The following is a 21,467-nucleotide window of genomic DNA, read 5'->3' as shown; positions in this document are numbered from 1 at the left end:
AAAACGAGCCTCATTTAAAGCATCCCTGTGATGACCCTGCTCCATTCTTTGTCCCACTGGATTTAATCATAGGACACTTATTACACAGATGATCTGCTGATCCACAAGGATAACATTTGCGGGTAGTGGAAGTTCGGCGAGGTGAGGGCCGAAAACTACTGGAAGATGGAGGGGGTTCCTTAGTGACTCTTAAGGTGTCGGCATACCTAACTCCTTCGGCTGAGACAGCCATAGCCTCCAATTCAGCAAAGGTTTGAGGACACAACGCAAAACACAGATATGACCGGTAGGGAGGGGAAATGCCTTGCATAATGGCCTGCACAACTTGATCTTTTGGGAAATGAAGAGCAAATACCCTAGTGTAGAACTTAATGTCATGGATGAAGTCGGCAAGATTTTCATCCAGTCGCTGTACTCTGTAACAGTACCTTTAGATTAATGAAGACATTGCTCGAGCCGGAATGAAATTAGCTAGCAGATGGGCGTGGAAGTCTTCTATAGATGATTGTTCAGCTATTGCTCTGACTATCTTGTCCGAGAGGACACCAATGGAGTAAGGATAAATACTCTGAAGAATTTGAGAAGGGGAAAGAGAAAACACAAGAGTGTGATCCTTAAACTCAACTAAAAATCTTAAAAATGAAATGATTTCACTAGTAGAATTGATCGAAAATTTGGAAATTCCCTTAAGCAACATAGCCAAAGGATGAGGCAAACTACTAAAGCCAGGTGACATAACAGGTAATGGCCTAGGGGGTGAAGAAGCCTCGGACACAGCATTATTTAAAAAGAAGGGTGGAATGGATGTACGAGGCTCAGGTTCATTGCCTAATGGGGCAGAATTTTGTTGAGTGGCTACCGATTTTCTACCTTCTTCACCCTTGGAAGAATCTTCCTCATTAGCTATATTTACAATAGTGGCTTGATCGGTTTTGGGAGTAGCTGTCCCAGTTAACAATTGACTAACTTTACTGGACATTTTTGATAGATGATCGACTAAATTACTCGCCTCCTTAGCATGCCCTTCCTTTAATTTAAGAGACAATAGATGCTTACTCTATTGTAAAAATGGAACAATCTAGCCTGCACTCTTTTCAGTTGATTTGGAGATGGATCACTTACTTCAAAAAAGCTAACCACAGATGCTAACTCAGTAGTGTTGTCAGTGATAGTGGAGAGAGCCTCATCAATGTCCTTCTCTCCCAAGGTTGGGATACAAATTGGTAACTCTAATGACTCCTTCAGTTTGTTTGAGTCTACCGCAACTGTGCCTCCAGATTGAACATTTCTAACAGCTAATTCATAAATCAATTCCTCCTTGTGCAAGTAGCCGGGATGGAGGACTTCGCGAGGGCCGGACATGATGACACAAAAATTTACAAATTTAGAAAATGGGAAAAGAAAATTCCAGCGACTGAGAAAATTGTTAGAGTACCAATCGAATCTTATGTTTAGCCGTCAAAAGGGGCATAATTGAGACCCATTCAACCATGCTCTACTACCACTTGTTATGGAGATACCCGTGGATCAGCAGAGGTGAAAGAAGGTGCCGGGGTGAATGGGTCTAATTACAAAGTCAAAGTTAATTTCAAATTTTAACAAAGGTTATATTTTTCAAAAAATAACAAAACTTTAACAACATTTCACTTAGTGAAATAACAATGACATGGCAAATTAGAAACAAGATTTAAACAAAGCAAGAAAATCCAAACTTCAGTGACTGTTTAGTAACCAGGGCTTCCTGCCCCTCGCTTTACATTACCTGAGCTCTCAGCTCAACTTTACAAAGATTACAATTTTACACAAGGGCAGAAATCCCCTAATACATGGAGCTCTTGCTCCCGAAATTGCAATATCAAGCATCCTAGAGGTATTCTTACAATACTTGAAAAGAGCTGATGTGCTTTCAGTATTCACAGCCTACTCAAGGCAACACCATGTGAAAGCCTAACAATCGCCTTACAAGGCACTACTTACAAATAGCCATCTTATTACACAGGGGTATCTAGTACCCAACCTACGGGGCCTTAGTAAAAAAGAACAGGTTCAATAAACGGCCCGAGTACAACAGGAATGGAGTCGGAAATTGAGCTCCACAAAAAATTAAAAAACATATAGGGCACTTGGCCAACGAAACAGGGGCTAATCCCAAACTACTGAGGTAGCGCGCATGGAGATAACTTCAATACATAGCAGAAACAAATGCGGTACCTCAAACCAAGATGAAGGGGAGCTCGAGAGGGTATATCACTCTCTATCCCTGGATTACAGTTAAGGATTTATAAAATTTTACATGAGCCGAACGGAGAATTACATTTTAAGGAAGTTGGTTACAAAATTAAAATTTCGAACATTTCCCTCGGGTTAAACTGCGGAGCTAGCAAAAATGAAGATGTTAAGTGGCCATACCTTGTCGGAGTACTGCTGCCTGATGAAAGAGGCGCCTCCCGCCCCCTGCTTGACACACACACACATAGTTAGATGACGATGAAAAATGGCCAAGAGACGAGAAAATCTATAGTTTATAAATCCTCGGGGAAAGTTTGAGACCTTTCACGAATAAAACAGCCACACCCTCACAATTTTATTGGTGGATGAAAAGTTTACACTCAATATCGAGAAGAAATACGGGATTGGTTGAAAATTAATTCCAGAAATTCTTGATTGGCTACAATCAAAACTGGCGGAAAGAAAAAATGAATATTGCCAACCCAAAGATGAATGAACAAAATTTAGTAAGGAAAAAACTTATGAATACAAAATTTCTTCAAAAAAGTTCTTTCACTTCGCACCAGGGTGCATGATCATAGTTTTTTCTAGCGGTGACATCTATGAGAGAATGTCCAAACTTCTTGATAAATGGAAAACAAAACAAGCTGAAATGCGGAGCTAGCAAAAATGAAGATGTTAAGTGGCCATACCTTGTCGGAGTACTGCTGCCTGATGAAAGAGGCGCCTCCCGCCCCCTGCTTGACACACACACACACACACACACATAGTTAGATGACGATGAAAATTTTTGTGGTGCAATCTTCAGAGAAAATTTATGAGTTGGTCCAGATTCAAGTTCACTGTTTCTCCTGTAGAGGAGTTCTTTAAGGCGCAAGTTTTAAATGTGCGGTGTAGAGTTGTACCTCCCGGTACAGTAACTATCATCAGACATTGCTGACGGCATCATGAAGACCGAGTAAATATATGGGTGTGCCCTCCTGTAAAGCTGTGTTCGTGGTTGCTGAAGGTTGAATACGTTTTCAATTATTATTACTATTTGAACATCATATAATAATGTAAAATACAAAAGGTAAATTTGCATGTAGATATAACATACAGTAGGTCGATAGTATGCTATTTCAGCGGGATGACAGCATTTTATTTGATGGGTTTTTATAGGAGATATTTCTTCATGGTTGAGGCAACCATATTTCTTTTCTGCCTATTTATAAGGGTTTATAGTGTATGACATAGATTTAAGAACCTTAGATTAACTAAGTGTGAAGTGTCATAAAATAATAGGGCGTAAATATTCTGTATAAATGACTCAGATCAACACTGATTCACTAGCTAACAGGAGTCATCACGAGCTTTTTCAATATGTTGATTGGACACTCCACATAATGAGACAGGAAACCTCCGTTTAGAATTGTAAGACGTCGGAGACAACGAACGAGACACGAAATTGGAATATACATTGCATGCTATTTCAATCAATCAATCAATCAATTAATCAATCAATCAATCAATCAATCAATCAATCAATCAATCAATACTGATCTGCATTTAGGGCAGTCGCCCAGGTGGCAGATACCCTATCTGTTGTTTTCCTAGCCTTTTCTTAAATGATTTCAAAGAAATTAGAAATTTATTAAACATCTCCCTTGGTAAGTAATTCCAATCCCTAACTCCCCTGCCTATAAATGAATATTTGCCCCAGTTTATCCTCTTGAATTCCAACTTTATCTTCATATTGTGATCTTTCCTACTTTTATAAACACAACTCAAACTTATTCATCTACTTATGTCATTCCACACAATCTCTCCGCTGACAGCTCGGAACATACCACTTAAACTGTATATAGGATAATATCTTTTGTTTATTTCCACCTATACAATACATTACAAGAAGTTGGCATTTACTTTAAAACATTATTCAGATGAGACATGTTTCGCCTCTCACTGTGAGGCATCTTCAGTCATTATCAAAAACCTTATTATTTTACCAGGCATCTGGTTAAAGATATTCAAAAAAGTGTTTGATGATTATAAGAGAGGTAAGATTTACGTTAGTTATAAACATGTTCATGAAGTAACTAAAAATCTAATATATTGATAAAAACATATGTAGTTCTTTGTTGAATAGGACTTGTTTGATTGTACTATAGTAAAAGAAGGTGGCTTGAAGCCGTAGTCATTAAAAGATGTCTAATACATAGTGGAAGGCATAAAATATCAGTTCTATGAGAATATACATTACATTCAAATGATACTAAAAACTAGTGGATTCAAAGGTAGTACATATAAAATGTTCAATGAAATAACTATAGATCTAATAAAATGATAAACACATATGTAGTTCTTTGTTAATTAGGACTTCGTAAGAATGTACGGCTTAAAGCCGTAGACATTAATAGATGTCTAATACATAGTGGAAGGCATATGAAATCAGTTCAATGAGAATATATAATACAAACAATTGATACATAAAAACTGGTAGATTCATAAGAGGTACATTTAAAAATGAAGGCGTCATGTGACTATAAAAGGCAGTTGATGGCTTAAAGCCGTAGTCAAAGTTTGAAATGTAGGTCAAATAACTGCTAAATATATGGTAAAAAGATATAAGTCAAAATATACAGCTTAGTATAAAAAAATATATGAAGGAAAAACATTCCAATTGCTTGACAAAAGTTACTTGACATTGGCATGCGTTTGTCCGTGATATTTATTGTTCAACATTCGTAGGTTATTTTAGATTTATTCGGCAAGATTGCGTTGACAAGAAGTTCTCCAGATGTTTATAGTTGGCCTAATTTGTAAAAAGAAAGTTGCAGAGATGATGATGGGTGGAAATTCTCAACATTGGTATGGTTTTCTGACGTGAAGGTTGGAGAGCTGATGTGTTCTTCTTCGATGACAATATATTTTATAAAACGTTGATTATAAATAATTTATACTATTGAAGAGTATTATGGAAGTTTGATGAAGCTATTGAATTATTGTTGATATAGAATGGTTCTGAAATGAAGAAAAAACTGTAGTTAATTTTGACGAGAATGAAAGAAAACATGGGAAGGTTTTGTTTAAGTGTTGTTAGTGAGAAAATGTTGGTGCTTACCTATGGCGTTATAGGCCCATTTAACAAGCTGTGTGAGGCATTATTAGGATACTAATGGTCACTAACGGTTTTTACTCCTTGTGTTGTACGTACGTCGTCTGGCTAGAGGAGGGTGGGTAGGAGGGGGCGAAGTTGTAGGCTTGTGATTCGTGAACGGGAGGGAGTTGTGAATGGTAGGGGAAGCGGAGGGGCGTGTATCGTTTATTGGTTTATGAATGGCGCGTGGAGGGGAATTACGTAAGATGGGAGGGGGAGGGGGGTATGATGTATTTGTTGACGTAGGGGTGTTTGTTGATACTGTTTTGAAAATATTAAAAAACTTTTTGTCCTGAAGGTTTACATTATTGAATAATGTTACTATTTGGTCATATAAAGGGCTTCTATTGTCTATTGGATCATTTAAATTCTTATTAGCATTGAATTTTTGGTCCAAAAATATGTATAAATTTTCGAATTCGGTCATAAGTCTACCTTTTTTTTATTGTTTTTAAAATTTGAAGGTCCTGTTCAATTGTGGTAAAGTTGTGCCCCGTTTCTTTCATGTGATTGCTCATTGCTGAGTGTTTATTATGTTTCTGAGCATTGAAATTAACTACAGTTTTTTCTTCATTTCGGAACCATTCTATATCAACAATGATTCAACAGCTTCATCAAACTTCCATAACACTCTTCAATAGTATAAATTATTTATAATCAACGTTTTATAAAATATATTGTCATCGAAGAAGAACACAACAGCTCTCCAACCTTCACGTCAGAAAACCATACCAATGTTGAGAATTTCCACCCATCATCATCTCTGCAACTTTCTTTTTACAAATTTTTACAAATTTTAAAAATTTCTTTTACAAGCCAACCAGGCTAATAAAAACAAGTATCTAAACCTTAAAACAAAAATTAGCAAGATCTCAAAAGATATTCAATTCCTAAAAGAATGTGCAAGATCCAATCTAGTGCCGAAATTTCTAAAATCGACTCAAAGGAAAAACATTCCGAAACATAAATCTAACGATATTCAAAACAAAATCAACAACCTTTGGCTCAAAAATGAAATAAAACTATTGTATAGAAAGAAATCCTTATTAAATACACAACTTTATCGCGAACATTTGATTCTCGCGCAATCGTTATCACCGCTAGAATAGATTTCTTATCAACAACACATTACATATAAAATACAGATTGCATTGAACAAAAAACAAGAAACACTAAATCGTAAATTGACACACTTAAAAGAAGAAAAAGCAAAATCAATGAACCGGAACAGTAATATAAAAATATCCCCCTCTCCATGGAACAATATTCCAACTACAATTAATCTATCCGATGTCACCTTCACAGATAAAGAAACACGTTTATTCAACCAAGGCTTAAAACATAATTGGCCCAACCCACATAAAGCAGAAGATATAATCACTACAATAGCCGAAGCTGAAACAAACATAAACAAACAAATTCCAACAGACAAACAAAACGACATAAAATACGAAATTAAAAAGAAATTACCTGCCCTTGTAAAAGAAATTTTTAACAAAAATAACTCGTCCTCACTAAAACAGATCCAAGAATTAAGGAAAAAAGTGGACACTAATAACATAATAATAACTAAAGCCGACAAAGGCAATACTGTAGTCTTAATGAAAAAACAAGATTGCATTCATAAAACAGACGAGTTCTTCTCTAATGAGACCTACACAATAATCTCAAAGGATCCCACTACAAAAACTCAACGTAATCTAAAAACACTTTTAAAAAACTCTTCATTTTTATTTAATGAACATGAATACCAAAGTCTCATTAATATGAACCCCAAACTACCCACCGTCAGATCACTACCGAAGGTACATAAAAAGGATGTTCCCATTCGACCAATCATAAACAGCCAAAATAGCCCGACATATAAAACCTCACAATTCCTCCAGAAATTTCTCAAAAAACATTTCAAATTCCATAACAAACACCCCAAAAATTCAATAGAACTATGTGAAACTCTAAAAAAATTTAACTTAAAACCTAATCACACATTGTGCTCTTTCGACGTCATTAACATGTATTCAAACATTCCCGCTAAAAAAACTATAGAAATAATAAAAAACAATCTTTCCAAACATAGCAATTTAAGCAAAATAGAAATAGAAGAATTCTTAAAAGTACTAAACTTCGTCTTACAAAACAACTTTTTCACTTTCAACAATAAAATATACAAACAGGAAGGCCTGGCCATGGGAGACCCTTTATCCGGAATACTTGCTGAAATTTATATGGAAAACCTCGAAAACAGCAGAATAATAAATAACATCAATGGATTAAATCTCTGGCTACGCTATGTTGATGACACTCTAGTAATAATTGACAAAAATCTCAACAATAGTGAAAACATATTAACTTATTTAAATAATCTGGATAACAATATTAAATTCACTAAAGAAGACGAGAACCACAAATGAATTAATTTTCTTGACATCACAATAACAAGAACTTCCAATAAGTTCGATTTCCAAATTTACAGAAAACCCTCATTCACACCTATAACTATTAAACAAAGTTCCCTTCATCCACAATCACACAAACAGTCCTCATTTTATAGTATGGTGTACAGAGCTCTAAAAATTCCCCTTTCAGCGACCAATTTTAAAAAAGAAATAAATACAATAAAAGAAATAGCCACTTTTAATGGATATAATCCCTCTATCATAGACAAACTAATTAATAAAGTTAAATTGAAACTATCCACAAACCTCTCCCCAATAAAAAATGAAAAATCAAAGTTCGCAACCTTTACATACACCAACCCAATCATACACCAAGTAACCAACACCTTAAAAAATCAAGAGATCAAAATAGCTTTCAAAACTCAAAATTCAAACCAAAAAATGTTCTTCAACCATAATACAATAAATTCAGAAAATAATAAATACTCAGGCTCCGGTATCTATAGATTAAAATGTAATGAGTGCCTCAGCTCATACATCGGACAAACAGGAAGAAGCTTCATAACTAGGTACACAGAACATTTCAATGCTCAGAAACATAATAAACACTCAGCAATGAGCAATCACATGAAAGAAACGGGGCACAACTTTACCACAATTGAACAGGACTTTCAAATTTTAAAAACAATAAAAAAAGGTAGACTTATGACCGAATTCGAAAATTTATACATATTTTTGGACCAAAAATTCAATGCTAATAAGAATTTAAATGATCCAATAGACAATAGAAGCCCTTTATATGACCAAATAGTAACATTATTCAATAATGTAAACCTTCAGGACAAAAAGTTTTTTAATATTTTCAAAACAGTATCAACAAACACCCCTACGTCAACAAATACATCATACCCCCCTCCCCCTCCCATCTTACGTAATTCCCCTCCACGCGCCATTCATAAACCAATAAACGATACACGCCCCTCCGCTTCCCCTACCATTCACAACTCCCTCCCGTTCATGAATCACAAGCCTACAACTCCGCCCCCTCCTACCCACCCCCCTCTAGCCAGACGACATACGTACAACACAAGGAGTAAAAACCGTTAGTGACCATTAGTATCCTAATAACGCCTCACACAGCTTGTTAAATGGGCCTATAACGCCATAGGTAAGCACCAACATTTTCTCACTAACAACACTTAAACAAAACCTTCCCATGTTTTCTTTCATTCTCGTCAAAATTAACTACAGTTTTTTCTTCATTTCAGAACCATTCTATATCAACAATAATTCAACAGCTTCATCAAACTTCCATAATACTCTTCAATAGTATAAATTATTTATAATCAACGTTTTATAAAATATATTGTCATCGAAGAAGAACACAACAGCTCTCCAACCTTCACGTCAGAAAACCATACCAATGTTGAGAATTTCCACCCATCATCATCTCTGCAACTTTCTTTTTACAAATTAGGCCAACTATAAACATCTGGAGAACTTCTTGTCAACGCAATCTTGCCGAATAAATCTAAAATAACCTACGAATGTTGAACAATAAATATCACGGACAAACGCATGCCAACGTCAAGTAACTTTTGTCAAGCAATTGGAATGTTTTTCCTTCATATATTTTTTTATACTAAGCTGTATATTTTGACTTATATCTTTTTACCATATATTTAGGACTTATTTGACCTACATTTCAAACTTTGACTACGGCTTTAAGCCATCAACTGTCTTTTATAGTCACATGACGCCTTCATTTTTAAATGTACCTCTTATGAATCTACCAGTTTTTATGTATCAATTGTTTGTATTATATATTCTCATTGAACTGATTTCATATGCCTTCCACTATGTATTAGACATCTATTAATGTCTACGGCTTTAAGCCGTACATTCTTACGAAGTCCTAATTAACAAAGAACTACATATGTGTTTATCATTTTATTAGATCTATAGTTATTTCATTGAACATTTTATATGTACTACCTTTGAATCCACTAGTTTTTAGTATCATTTGAATGTAATGTATATTCTCATAGAACTGATATTTTATGCCTTCCACTATGTATTAGACATCTTTTAATGACTACGGCTTCAAGCCACCTTCTTTTACTATAGTACAATCAAACAAGTCCTATTCAACAAAGAACTACATATGTTTTTATCAATATATTAGATTTTTAGTTACTTCATGAACATGTTTATAACTAACGTAAATCTTACCTCTCTTATAATCATCAAACACTTTTTTGAATATCTTTAACCAGATGCCTGGTAAAATAATAAGGTTTTTGATAATGACTGAAGATGCCTCACAGTGAGAGGCGAAACATGTCTCATCTGAATAATGTTTTAAAGTAAATGCCAACTTCTTGTAATGTATTGAATAGGTGGAAATAAACAAAAGATATTATCCTATATACAGTTTATGAAACTTTCAATACGGACGAAAAATGATTTTCATCACTTGTAATAACATACCACTTAGTCGAGCAGCTCCTCTTCTTTCTCTCAATTTTCCCAGCCCAAACTTTGCAAAATTTTTCTAATGCAACTCTTTTGTCGGAAATCACCCAGAACAAATCGAGATGCTTTTCATTGGATTTTTTCCAGTTCCTGAATCAGGTAATCCTGGTGAGGGTCCCATACACTGGAACCATACTCTAGCTGGGGTCTTACCAGAGACTTATATGCCCTCTCCTTTACATCCTTCACTACAACTCCTAAACACCCTCATAACCATGTGCAGAGATCTGTACCTTTTATTTACAATCCCATTTATGTGATTACCCCAATGAAGATCTTTCCTTATATTAACCCCTAGATACTCACAATGATCCCCAAAAGGAACTTTCACCCCATCAATGCAGTAATTAAAACTGAACTCACAACCTGACTTTTAACCCCGTTTATCAACATACCATTGCCTGCTGTCCATCTCACAACATTTTCAAGGTCATGCTGCAGTTGCTGACAGTCTTGTAACTTATTTATCTATAGAGAATAATATCATCCACAAAAAGCCTTACCTCAGATTCCACTCCTTTACTCATATAATTTATAATTATAAGAAAACATTAAGGTCCGATAATACTGCCTTGAGGAATTCCCCTCTTAATTATTACAGGGTCAGATAAAGCTTCACCTACTCTAATTCTCTGAGATCTATTTTCTAGAAAAGTAGCAACCCATTCAGTCACTCTTTTGTCTAGTCCAATTGCACTCATTTTTTCCAGTAGTCTCCCATGATCCACCCTATCAAATGCATTAGACAGGTCAACCGCGATACAGTCCATTTGACCTCCTGAATCCACGATATATGCTATATCTTGCTGAAATCCTACAAGTTGAGCTTCAGTGGAATAACCTTTCCTAAAACCGAACTGCCTTCTATCGAACCAGTTATTAATTTCACAAACATGTCTAATATAATCAGAAAGAATGCCTTCCCAAAGCTTACATACAATGCATGTCAAACTTACTGGCCTGTAATTTTCAGCTTTATGTCTATCACCCTTTCCTTTATACACAGGGGCTGCTATAGCAACTCTCCATTCATCTGGTATAGCTCCTCCGACCAAACAATAATCAAATAAGTACTTCAGATATGGTACTATATCCCAACCCATTGTCTTTAGAACAGGTATATCCCCAGAAATCTGATCAATTCCAGCCGCTTTTCTAGTTTTCAACTTTTGTATCTTACTGTAAATGTCATTGTTATCATATGTAAATTTTAGTACTTCTTTAGCCTTAGTCTTCTCCTCTATCTGGACATTATCCTTGTAACCAACAATCTTTACATACTGCTGACTGAATACTTCTGCCTTTTGAAAATCTTCACATACACACTCCCCTTGTTCATTAATTATTCCTGGAATGTCCTTCTTGGAACCTGTTTCTGCCTTAAAATACCTATACACACCCTTCTATTTTTCACTAAAATTTGTATGACTGCCAATCATGCTTGCCATCATGTTATCCCTAGCTGCCTTCTTTGCTAGATTCAATTTTCTATTAAGTTCCTTCAAATTCTCTTTACTTCCACAGCCATTTCTAACTCTACTTCTTTCCAGTCTGCACCTCCTTCTTAGTCTCTTTATTCCTCTATTATAATAAGGTGGGTCTTTACCATTCCTTACCTCTCTTAAAGGTACAAACCTGTTTTTGCATTCCTCAACAATTTCTTTAAACCCATCCCAGAGTCTGTTCACATTTTTATTTACCGTTTTCCACCGATCACAGTTACTTTTTAGAAACTGCCTCATGCCTGCTTTATCAGCCATATGGTACTGCCTAATAGTCCTACTTTTAAGACCTTCGTTTCTATCACATTCATTTTTAAGTACGACAAAAACAGCTTCATGATCACCAATATCATCTATTACTTCAGTTTCTCTATAGAGCTCATCTGGTTTTATCAGCACCACATCCAGGATATTTTTCCTTCTGGTTGGTTCCATCACTTTCTGAATCAACTGTCCTTCCCATATTAACTTATTTGCCATTTGTTGGTTATTCTTCCTGTCGTTCGCATTTCCTTCCCAATTGATATCTGGTAAATTCAGATCTCCCGCTACAATCACATTTCTTTCCATGTCGTTTCCTACATAGCTGATTATCTTATCAAATAATTCTGAATCCGTGTCAGTGCTACCCTTTCCCGGTCTGTACACTCCAAATATATCAAGTTGCCTATTATCTTTAGAAATGAGCCTTACCCCTAGAATTTCATGTGTCTCATCTTTAACTTTTTCGTAGCTTACAAATTCTTCTTTCACCAGAATGAATACCCCCCTCCCACCATTCCTATTCTATCTCTACGATACACACTGCAGTTCCGTGAGAAAATTTCTGCATCCATTATATGATTTCTCAGCCATGATTCAACTCCTATTACAATATCTGGTAAATATATATCTATTCAAATAATTCAATTCTATTCCTTTCCTTACAATACTTCTACAGTTCAACACTAACAATTTTATGTCATCCCTACTTGATTTCCAGTTCCCTGTTCCCTTATCACCGCTCCGTAGGCCACCCCGTTTCCCTGAATGTACCTCCCTATTACCCTTCCAAACAAATTTCCTAACTTATAGCACCACTAGGGTTTAAGTGAAGGCCATCTGAGCGCAGATCCCTATCTCCTACCCACCCATTAGGATCTAGAAATTTCACTCACAGTTTCCCACATACCCACTCCATAGCTCGGGAGTGCTTGGAATAACTTGACCGGTGCAGTAGATTCATCTTCAAGGTGGCTTGTTTTCGGCATATCGAGGGGAAGGAGACAGCTTCTTGCTCAGGTTGTAGCTTGGACGTGATATTGTGAAATGTAGATGAAGCTCCTTTCGAGTTAAATTGATTAGCGCAAAGTGTATGCCACGCCATAGATTAAATAATTAAGGCCAGAGGTAGGTACAAGGTGTAATGAGTCAGGATAAGTCGCCAGGAAAGGAATGAAGTATTTCGCTGTGAAGAGACAGATTTAAGGGGACCCGGAATTCAGCAATGGTTAATTTAGGGAAATGACGTGATACGATCTTCAAATATTTGGAAATATGGTCATAGAAACATACAATTTACTTCAGTTCATCCGAATTTAGGGTATCGTAACTTGGTATAATTTAAATATATTAATTCTCAACACATAAACAGAATTATAGCAGGGTATGCCCATACTAATTAAATATGTGTAATTGTGATAGGCAATGTGCAATGCGATAAGTGCAAGTGTAAAGTGTAGATAATTCAAGAGGAAACGCCTTGTTAAGATTAAAATAATTGAACGTAGGATGAGGTGTAGAAAGAGACTACCAAACATTTAAAACATCAAGATCACTCTAAATATTATTTGTAAAGTGTATTGTATGGCATATCCATGTGAAGAAGACGTGTTTCACTAGTATAGTAAAGTTGTTATATAAGATATAGTTTATCTTCTCATTAGTAATGCACTAGTATTCCTCTCATAATTAATATTCCCCTACTATAGAGATTATTAGAAGATTATCGCCCCATCGGACGGAGCATTCAGACCCCTAATGTTCTACCGACTTAGCTAGCGTACTATTCTAGTAGGGGAGATGAGACTTCGATACCAGGCTGAGTTCGAAGCTCATCGGAGGTGCTCCATTCTAATATCATGTTTGTGAGCCACGGTATTTTGTTTATGTACTGAAGCCTTGGACAGGTACAATACACAAGGAAATAGTCCAGCTTGAGACGTATAGATCATAATGTGAATCTTTAGTCTTGTTAGAAAGAAACTGTAAAACATGTGTTATCAATGGGAAGAATAATTATTTATTTATTTATTTATTTATTTATTTATTTATTTAGCGTATGGCTAACACATCACATTACATATAAATACAGTAGTAATACATAATATTTACAGTTTGAAGTATTTACAGGTTCAAATTATTTACATAGTCAACACACAAGAGTGAGGGCAGAAAAAAGTCTCTTGGGTTTCCCTGGTAGGCAGTGAGAGGACACTGCTCCACAATGTGCCGAACTGTTTGCTTCACAGCACCACAACTGCACGCCGACAAATTAAGTATTCCCCATTCATGGAGGGAGTCGGCACATCTGCCATGGCTAGTGCGAATGCTGTTGATGGCTGTCCAGGTCTTCCGTGGAAGATCAAAACCCTCTGGTTTGTTTTTCACCCATGGTAGATTGTGATATTCTGATAGGAGCACTGGATATCCATACTTTCTTCCAAGCCTGAAGCAGATTAAAGTTAGCATCTGCTAGGTTTCTGGCCATTCTAACAGGTGGGTGTCTAGATTTTAGCCTGTTAACCCTTTACTTTACTTTACTCCATGGCTCTACGGTCCTTTAAGGACCTTGGCCTCCTTGACCACAGTTCTCCAGTCGTACTGGTCTTCAGCACGCCTACGCCACCTCCTGACTCCAACGGTCCTTAGATCAGTCTCCACATCCTCCAGCCATCTCATCCGGGGCCGACCTCTCCTTCTGCTGTCCCCAGGGTGTCCTGTCAATGCTTTCCTTGGAAGTCTTCCCTCCTCCATCCGTTGTACATGCCCCAGCCATCCAATTCGTCTCATTTTGACTGATGTCACCAAGTCCGGCTCCTTATACAATAATCTTATTTCATTTGTTCCGATTCTCCATACATCTCCCTCCTTCACTGGTCCAAATATCTTCCTCAGTACTTTCCTTTCCCACACATTTAATCTCCTCTCTGTGGCCTCAGTCAATACCCATGCCTCACTCCCATACATAAGCACTGGTTTAATTATTGTTTTGCAGAGAGTCAGTTTTAATTTCCTGCTTAAGTTTTTACTTCTCAGAAGGGGATACAGTGCCCTGTAAGATCTGTTGGCAGCCTTAATTCGATTTACAATATCTGTCTCAACTTTATTTTCTGATGTTGTTACTGAGTCAAGATATGTGAAGCTATCTACTGCTTCAAAGGTGTAACCATCCACTTGGAGTTTTTCAGTATTCCTTCGATTTCTCTCCGTTACCATATATTTAGATTTAGCCTCACTTATCTCCAAGCCCAAGGACCCAGCCGCATCTTTCAGCTTCCACAAGGCAGTTGTAAGTGCCTCGTTACTTCTAGCAGATATTACCACATCATCTGCATAAGCCAAAATATGGATCAGTCTATTGTAAATATTACCACCCGGATTAGTAGTTACTGATCTTACAGCTTTCTCCAACACTAGATTAAATAACACTGGTGATAAGGGGTCTCCCTGCCTTAGGCCTTCTTCGGTTCTGAAAGATATTGACAGACTTCCCTGCACTTTTACCTGACTTCTGCTGTTCTCCAGGGTCATCTTAGTCAATTTTATTAACTTCTGTGGGAATTTAAACTCCTTCATTGTTTCCCACAATGTCGATCTCTTAACTTTATCATAGGCTTGTTTAAAATCTATAAAAAGATGTCCTAGTCGAACGTTGTATTCATGTGTCTTTTCCAGAGTCATTCTCATGGTGAAAATATGGTCCATCGTCGATCTTCCAGGTCTGAAACCAGCTTGGTACTCCCCTATAATTCTTTCTGCTCTACTACTAACTCTCTTTGTTATGGTTGTAGAGAGGATTTTGTATACTATACTCAGTAAGGATATACCTCGATAATTCTTGCATTGCATGCGTGACCCCTTCTTATGTATAGGACATACAGTATATTTGCTAGTGTCCAGTCCTCCGGCATTGTACCTGTTTCCCATACCTTTTTAATTATCTCATGTATTTTCTTCACCAACACTTCTCCTCCATGTTTTACCATTTCTGCCGTAATGAGGTCATTCCCTGGGGCTTTACTGTTCTTCAATTGTTTTATAATTTCTCTTATTTCTTTAATCGATGGTGATCCCATATCGTCTTCATCCTCATCTCCATTCTCCTCATTCCTCTCTTCCCCCTCACACTCACCGCGATATTCACCTTCCTCATCTCTCTCTGAAGTTTCCATACGGCCTGATCCTGCTCTTTCTTCATTTATTGGTCTGACAGAAAGTAATGTTTCAAAATGTTTTGTCCATTTTTCCAGAATTCGTTCTTTCCCAACAATGAGTCTATCAGTCTCATCCTTAAGCATATTCACTCTAGGTTGATATCCCTTCTTTACTTGTCCAACCCCATGGAAGAATTTTCTACCTTGTTTGTTTACAAACTTCTTCTACATTTCATCCACTCTCTCCCTTTCTTCTATTCTTTTCTTGTTCCTTATCAATGTCTTTGCTATTCTCTGTTTCTCTTTAAAGACTGCCATATTATTTTGAGTGGGTCTCTGTAGCATTCTTTGTCGGGCAAGATTTCTCTCTTCCAGAACCTTATCCACTTCTTCGTCATACCATTTATTTCTACTCTGTTTCCTTCTCTCTCCAAGTACTTCCTGCGTCGTCGTATTTATTGCTAGCTTGGTTTCCTCCCACATTGTGTTGATGTCCACATCTCCGTTTCTGCCCATCTGTAGCTTTCTTTGCAGCCAGTCTCTATACTCTTCCTCCTTCTTCTCATCCCTTAACAGTTCTACATTATAGATCTTGCTCTGCTCAGCTCTGTCCCTGGGTTTAATTGTCAGTCTTTCTCGGAACTTGATCCTCACCAGTATGTGATCTGAATCACTGTCTGTGCCACGCATGCTTCTCACATCCATTATATTGGAGGCATGTCGCGCATCTATCAGCACATGGTCTATCTGGTTCTTTGTCAGACCATTCGGTGATATCCATGTCTCTTTATGGATCTCCTTATGGGGAAAACATGTGCTCTTAATCACCAGCTCCTTGCTAAAGGCAAAGTCAACCAATTTCCACCCGTTTTCATTGGATTCTTGGTGTTTACTGTGATATCCTGCCACTGGGTGGTTTTCTTTCTCTTTGCCTACTTTGGCATTATAATCTCCTAGGACAACTTTAACATCATACTTGGGCAACTTGTCATATACTTGCTCCATTTTTTCATAGAACTGTTCTTTCTCTTCCTCTTTGGCATCCTCTGTTGGGGCATGGACACTAATTAGTGATATGTTGGCAAATCTCCCTCTCAATCTTAACCGGCATAGTCTGGGGCTTATTGCTTCATATCCAAACACATTATGACTGACTGATTTCTTGACCATAAACCCTGTTCCTATTCTATTTTCTTCCTCCCCACAATTGAACAAAATATAGTGCTGTAGAACTGTCACCTCGATTGTCTTCCATCTTATCTCCTGTAATGCTGCCACATCTATCTGATATTTAAATAATTCCTCCTCCAATTTTCTACTAGCCCTGGCCTGAAAGATACTTCTCACATTCCATGTTCCAATATATCCGTATCGTTGCCATTTAGCACGCTTTAGTCGTCGTAAGTTTCGGATCGTCTGGTTATCTTGATTTGGTTTCTGAACAATATGTAGTTTTGTGGTAGTGGAGTTGTTAGCCCCACGTACCAACCCCCAACCTGGAGGACCAGGGTATCACTCTTAGTCTGGATCATCACTTTAGACCTGTCCGGCTTGGGTGGCCCTACCAGGAGCATATGCTCCCGCCGGCATAGCTCTAAGGATCATTTGAACACGCAAGCCTTCAAAACACCCGGCAAAATGTATTTTGCCTTCGTCAAGGTGGTGATACCATCGGAAGGTTGTTAACACTTTGCAGTCCAATTTTCTGTCACGTGTTACAACAGTCTGGTCCAAATTAATTTTGCACATTTTTACCTAGTCAGATTAAACTCAGAACTTTTTTTAGTAACTGTGATTATAATATTATTATGATTATTATATTACATAAACATGAGTCTAGTGAGTTACTTACAGGTTTACACAAAAGTCATCAGTGCAGCCGTGAAAAATAACAGAAAAAACTTAAGTGGAGTGATGCAGCTAGGAGGAACCTACGGTCCTCTAGTTTCCCGACCTGATGAATAACTTAGTCTAGGAGGCTCACTATCATGAAATGTTACATTCTGGTCAACACTATTGTCGTTTGCATTCCCATTTTGTATGAGCGAAAGCATTTTCAGCATCACTGTAACTCAAATGATCAACACTGACCTGAGAAACGTCATCATCGCCGTGTGCCGGCCCATTACCCTCATGCGTCTTCTTGCTTTTGTCGCAGGCACTGGAACTTCCTCTTCTGAATCTTCAGAAACAGCATATGATGGTCCGGGATCATTCCGTGCTTTTTTATGCACAGGTCCAGTCGCTGAAATTTCACATGCAATGCTGGAGTTCACTACACCATCTTCACTTCACAGTTCTCTAAACTCTTCATCTAATTCAAATAAATAACCATCGTCACTGCTGTCTAAATAAACGTGCACATGTATTTTTCCTTCATACATATTTTCCGCTTTTATATCGCAAATTCAACTGAGACAATTTGCATTCACAGATAAACACACCTAGTACATGTGTGCAGCGCACTCAATGTAAACAAAACACAGCTGACAGGGCGCGGGTAACCATGACGATACATGGCTATATATACCTCCTATTATTTCCATGGAGATCAAAGAATGGCTTCCTTTGTGCACAAAAATTTGCTCTAGAAACATAAGGGATATTGATCGACCTCAATCAGGTAAATGAACTTCAATAAATAACGTCTTAAATAGAACGAAACATAACGTCGAGGTGACCTCAACGTTGGACCAGTCACAATAAACCGTGATGTCGAGGTCACCTCGACGTTGGACCGGAAAAGGTTAATAAGAGCATCATTTATGTCACCATGGATTGGCAACTGACTGTTGTTAGTTATTTTCTTATAATCTCGTAGGAGAGCATTTTCCCAACAGAGGTGAAGTGGTGGAATATGGGATAGAACAGGTAGCCAGAAAGTGGGAGTAGATCTAATTGTCCCTGATATCATACGCATAGTGTGATTCAGCTGAGTGTCAATTTGGTGTGACTGCTATTCAGCTATATCGATGAGCAGTATTCTGCAGCAGAGTACACGAGACCAAGAGCTGAAGATCGCAGGGTAGATAATGATCCCCAGGTGGTTCCACACAGCTTCTGTAAGATGTTGTTCCTTGATCGTAACTTAGCAGCCGTATTCTGAAGATGTTTCTTGAAGGACGGAGTTATTAGATATTGCGGATATCTGTTGTGGGCAAGACAAGTGTTCTCAAACTGAACCTTCAGTTCATGATTGGCCATTTTGTTGCTAAGGTGAAAACATGTAACTTCACTTTTATTTGGATTTGGTTGTAACCTCCATTTGCGAAAATACTGTCCCAAGGTGGTAAGATCAGTTGCCAGTGTTTCTTCAGTGTTTTCTATGAATTTATCTTGTACTTGTTGCTTCACGTCCGTAGGTTTAACCTCAAAGTATCCTACACGTGACCCCTGGGTTGTGCTAAGAAAGCAACAACAGTGGCAACCAGACAATCCTTCCGATCTCCTGGCTTAAAACATATCACAACGACGAGACTTCAGGGAAACGGTCCTTATAAGGACCAACAATATAGGAACTTAGGTCAAAGTATTCAAATAATGCAGATCAACATAGAAGGGAAGACTAAATCTTGTTCTCTTAATCTGTGGTAATCAACAGGCTTAACTCAGGTGGTTCCAAAGCAAACATTGTAGCCATGTGAAGAACTTATTTTGAACCAATGTTATGATTCCCAGTTCAATATGGAATCGCAGAGACCCGATGAAAAGATTGAAAGCCAAATTAGGCATGATAAAAATTTACATAGACAAAAATAAAGTCAAGGGAAAGGAGGTGAACTCACCTTGAGCAGCATGTAGGCGCAGTTGTTGAAAGGAGAGGAGCTGGGCTACTGAAGAGAACAATAATGGAGGCCGAGTCGCAGAGGGGAAGGGAGATTAAGGGGAAGGGAGGGGGGAAGAGGAGGAGCAAAAGCAGAGGGGTAGGGCTAAGGTGGAGTGGAGGGATGAGGAAGTGGGTGTAAGTGACGGGGATGCATACTGCGCCTACGTTACCCAAACCGCACAGCCACTTGCTCGGTAAATGAGAAGACTAAAGTATCTATTGTACACTAGCTGGTAGCTACTGGCACAGTTCTTCTGCTCTACGAATAATTTGGATAATTTGTCTAACTACTGCTGTTAGCATTGCTTATGTTACAGTTACAACATTGTTTGTCCACACCCACCACAGTTACAATCCTGTATGCCAACACCCACCACTTCGTGTGACAAATGCCTTCTTACTCTATGCTATTACCACCAGAGGTCAGAGGGAACAAGAAGTCTTCCATGTCATGTGTCACCCATTCATAGCATACAGTTTACCAGTTCAATAATGCAAAAAAAATTGATTCCAGAAATTTGGTGATATACACAGGAAATGAGTTCCAAATTACAGCTGTAAGGTGGCCCATTAAGCAGCAGTGACATAAGATTTTTCATTTTCATTTCTACTTACCCTTTCCACCATGCAAATGTTATCTTGGCTATCATTCCCACTCCATCCTTCAATATCCAGGTTACAGTAGCAGCAAGTGGTGAAGCTAATTCATCCCCTACACCAACACCTTTCATTACTGCCTCAGTAGTTAGAATACCACTCACAGTACTACAAAATGCCTGAAATAAGAATAACCCATGAAGAAGACAAAAATAAAGAGTGGACAACGTGAAAATGTCTTTCTAATCTATCAAACACAAATAAAATGTTAAGACATGACAACTGAATTTAAAAGGATTATTAAACCCATACTGACATATTTCGTCCAAGAGGACAATCTCAAATTCCCAAAATCACAATCAAATGTACAAAATTACAACAGAAAACATATACAAATAATTATACAGGAATGTTTATGAATATGTGATGTATACAAGGATATTCAATTTGAAAACGGCATGCGACTTCAAATGATTAAGGGCCTAAGAGAGGCTCAGCTTTGTTGGTCCACAATTCCACATCGCCTGTTGACTACAGTGGATGCCGTTTATTGTAATCACAGATAATTTTATCAACCGTATTATATAAACACTTTTATGAAGTCCCGTATGGACAAATACTAAAGCATTGAAAATCTTCCGTTTATTGTGATCATGAATTTGGTTTATGTTATCATATTTGATTTCAAGGACTTCATTCTCAAGTATGCGAGTATTATCGTGCCTTGCCTGAACACACTTCTTCAAATATGAACGTTCTAAACGCTATATAACCTCCAAGGAACGAGTAAGAGTTTTATGTTGTGCGAGTATGTCTGGTGAAAAAAAA

At 37.5% G+C, this 21,467-nt stretch overlaps 1 protein-coding gene across 3 annotated transcripts in view; it reads right to left on the bottom strand.

Moving 5' to 3' along the window:
- The window catches only part of LOC136863408 (RUS family member 1), a 192,804-nt gene that overhangs the window by 144,444 nt on the left and 26,893 nt on the right, over positions 1–21,467 (bottom strand). For all 3 annotated transcript variants that reach the window (XM_067139818.2, XM_067139819.2, XM_067139820.2), the window contains one exon: positions 20,658–20,818. In XM_067139818.2, the coding sequence (XP_066995919.2) occupies positions 20,658–20,818 (161 nt within the window). The remainder of the gene's footprint in view (positions 1–20,657; positions 20,819–21,467) is intronic.

The sequence above is a fragment of the Anabrus simplex genome, chromosome 2 (genome assembly GCF_040414725.1).
Source record: "Anabrus simplex isolate iqAnaSimp1 chromosome 2, ASM4041472v1, whole genome shotgun sequence".
Taxonomy (NCBI): domain Eukaryota; kingdom Metazoa; phylum Arthropoda; class Insecta; order Orthoptera; family Tettigoniidae; genus Anabrus; species Anabrus simplex.
The sequence above is the reverse complement of the archived record's forward strand: the minus strand, read 5'-3'. Positions and strand labels throughout refer to the sequence as shown.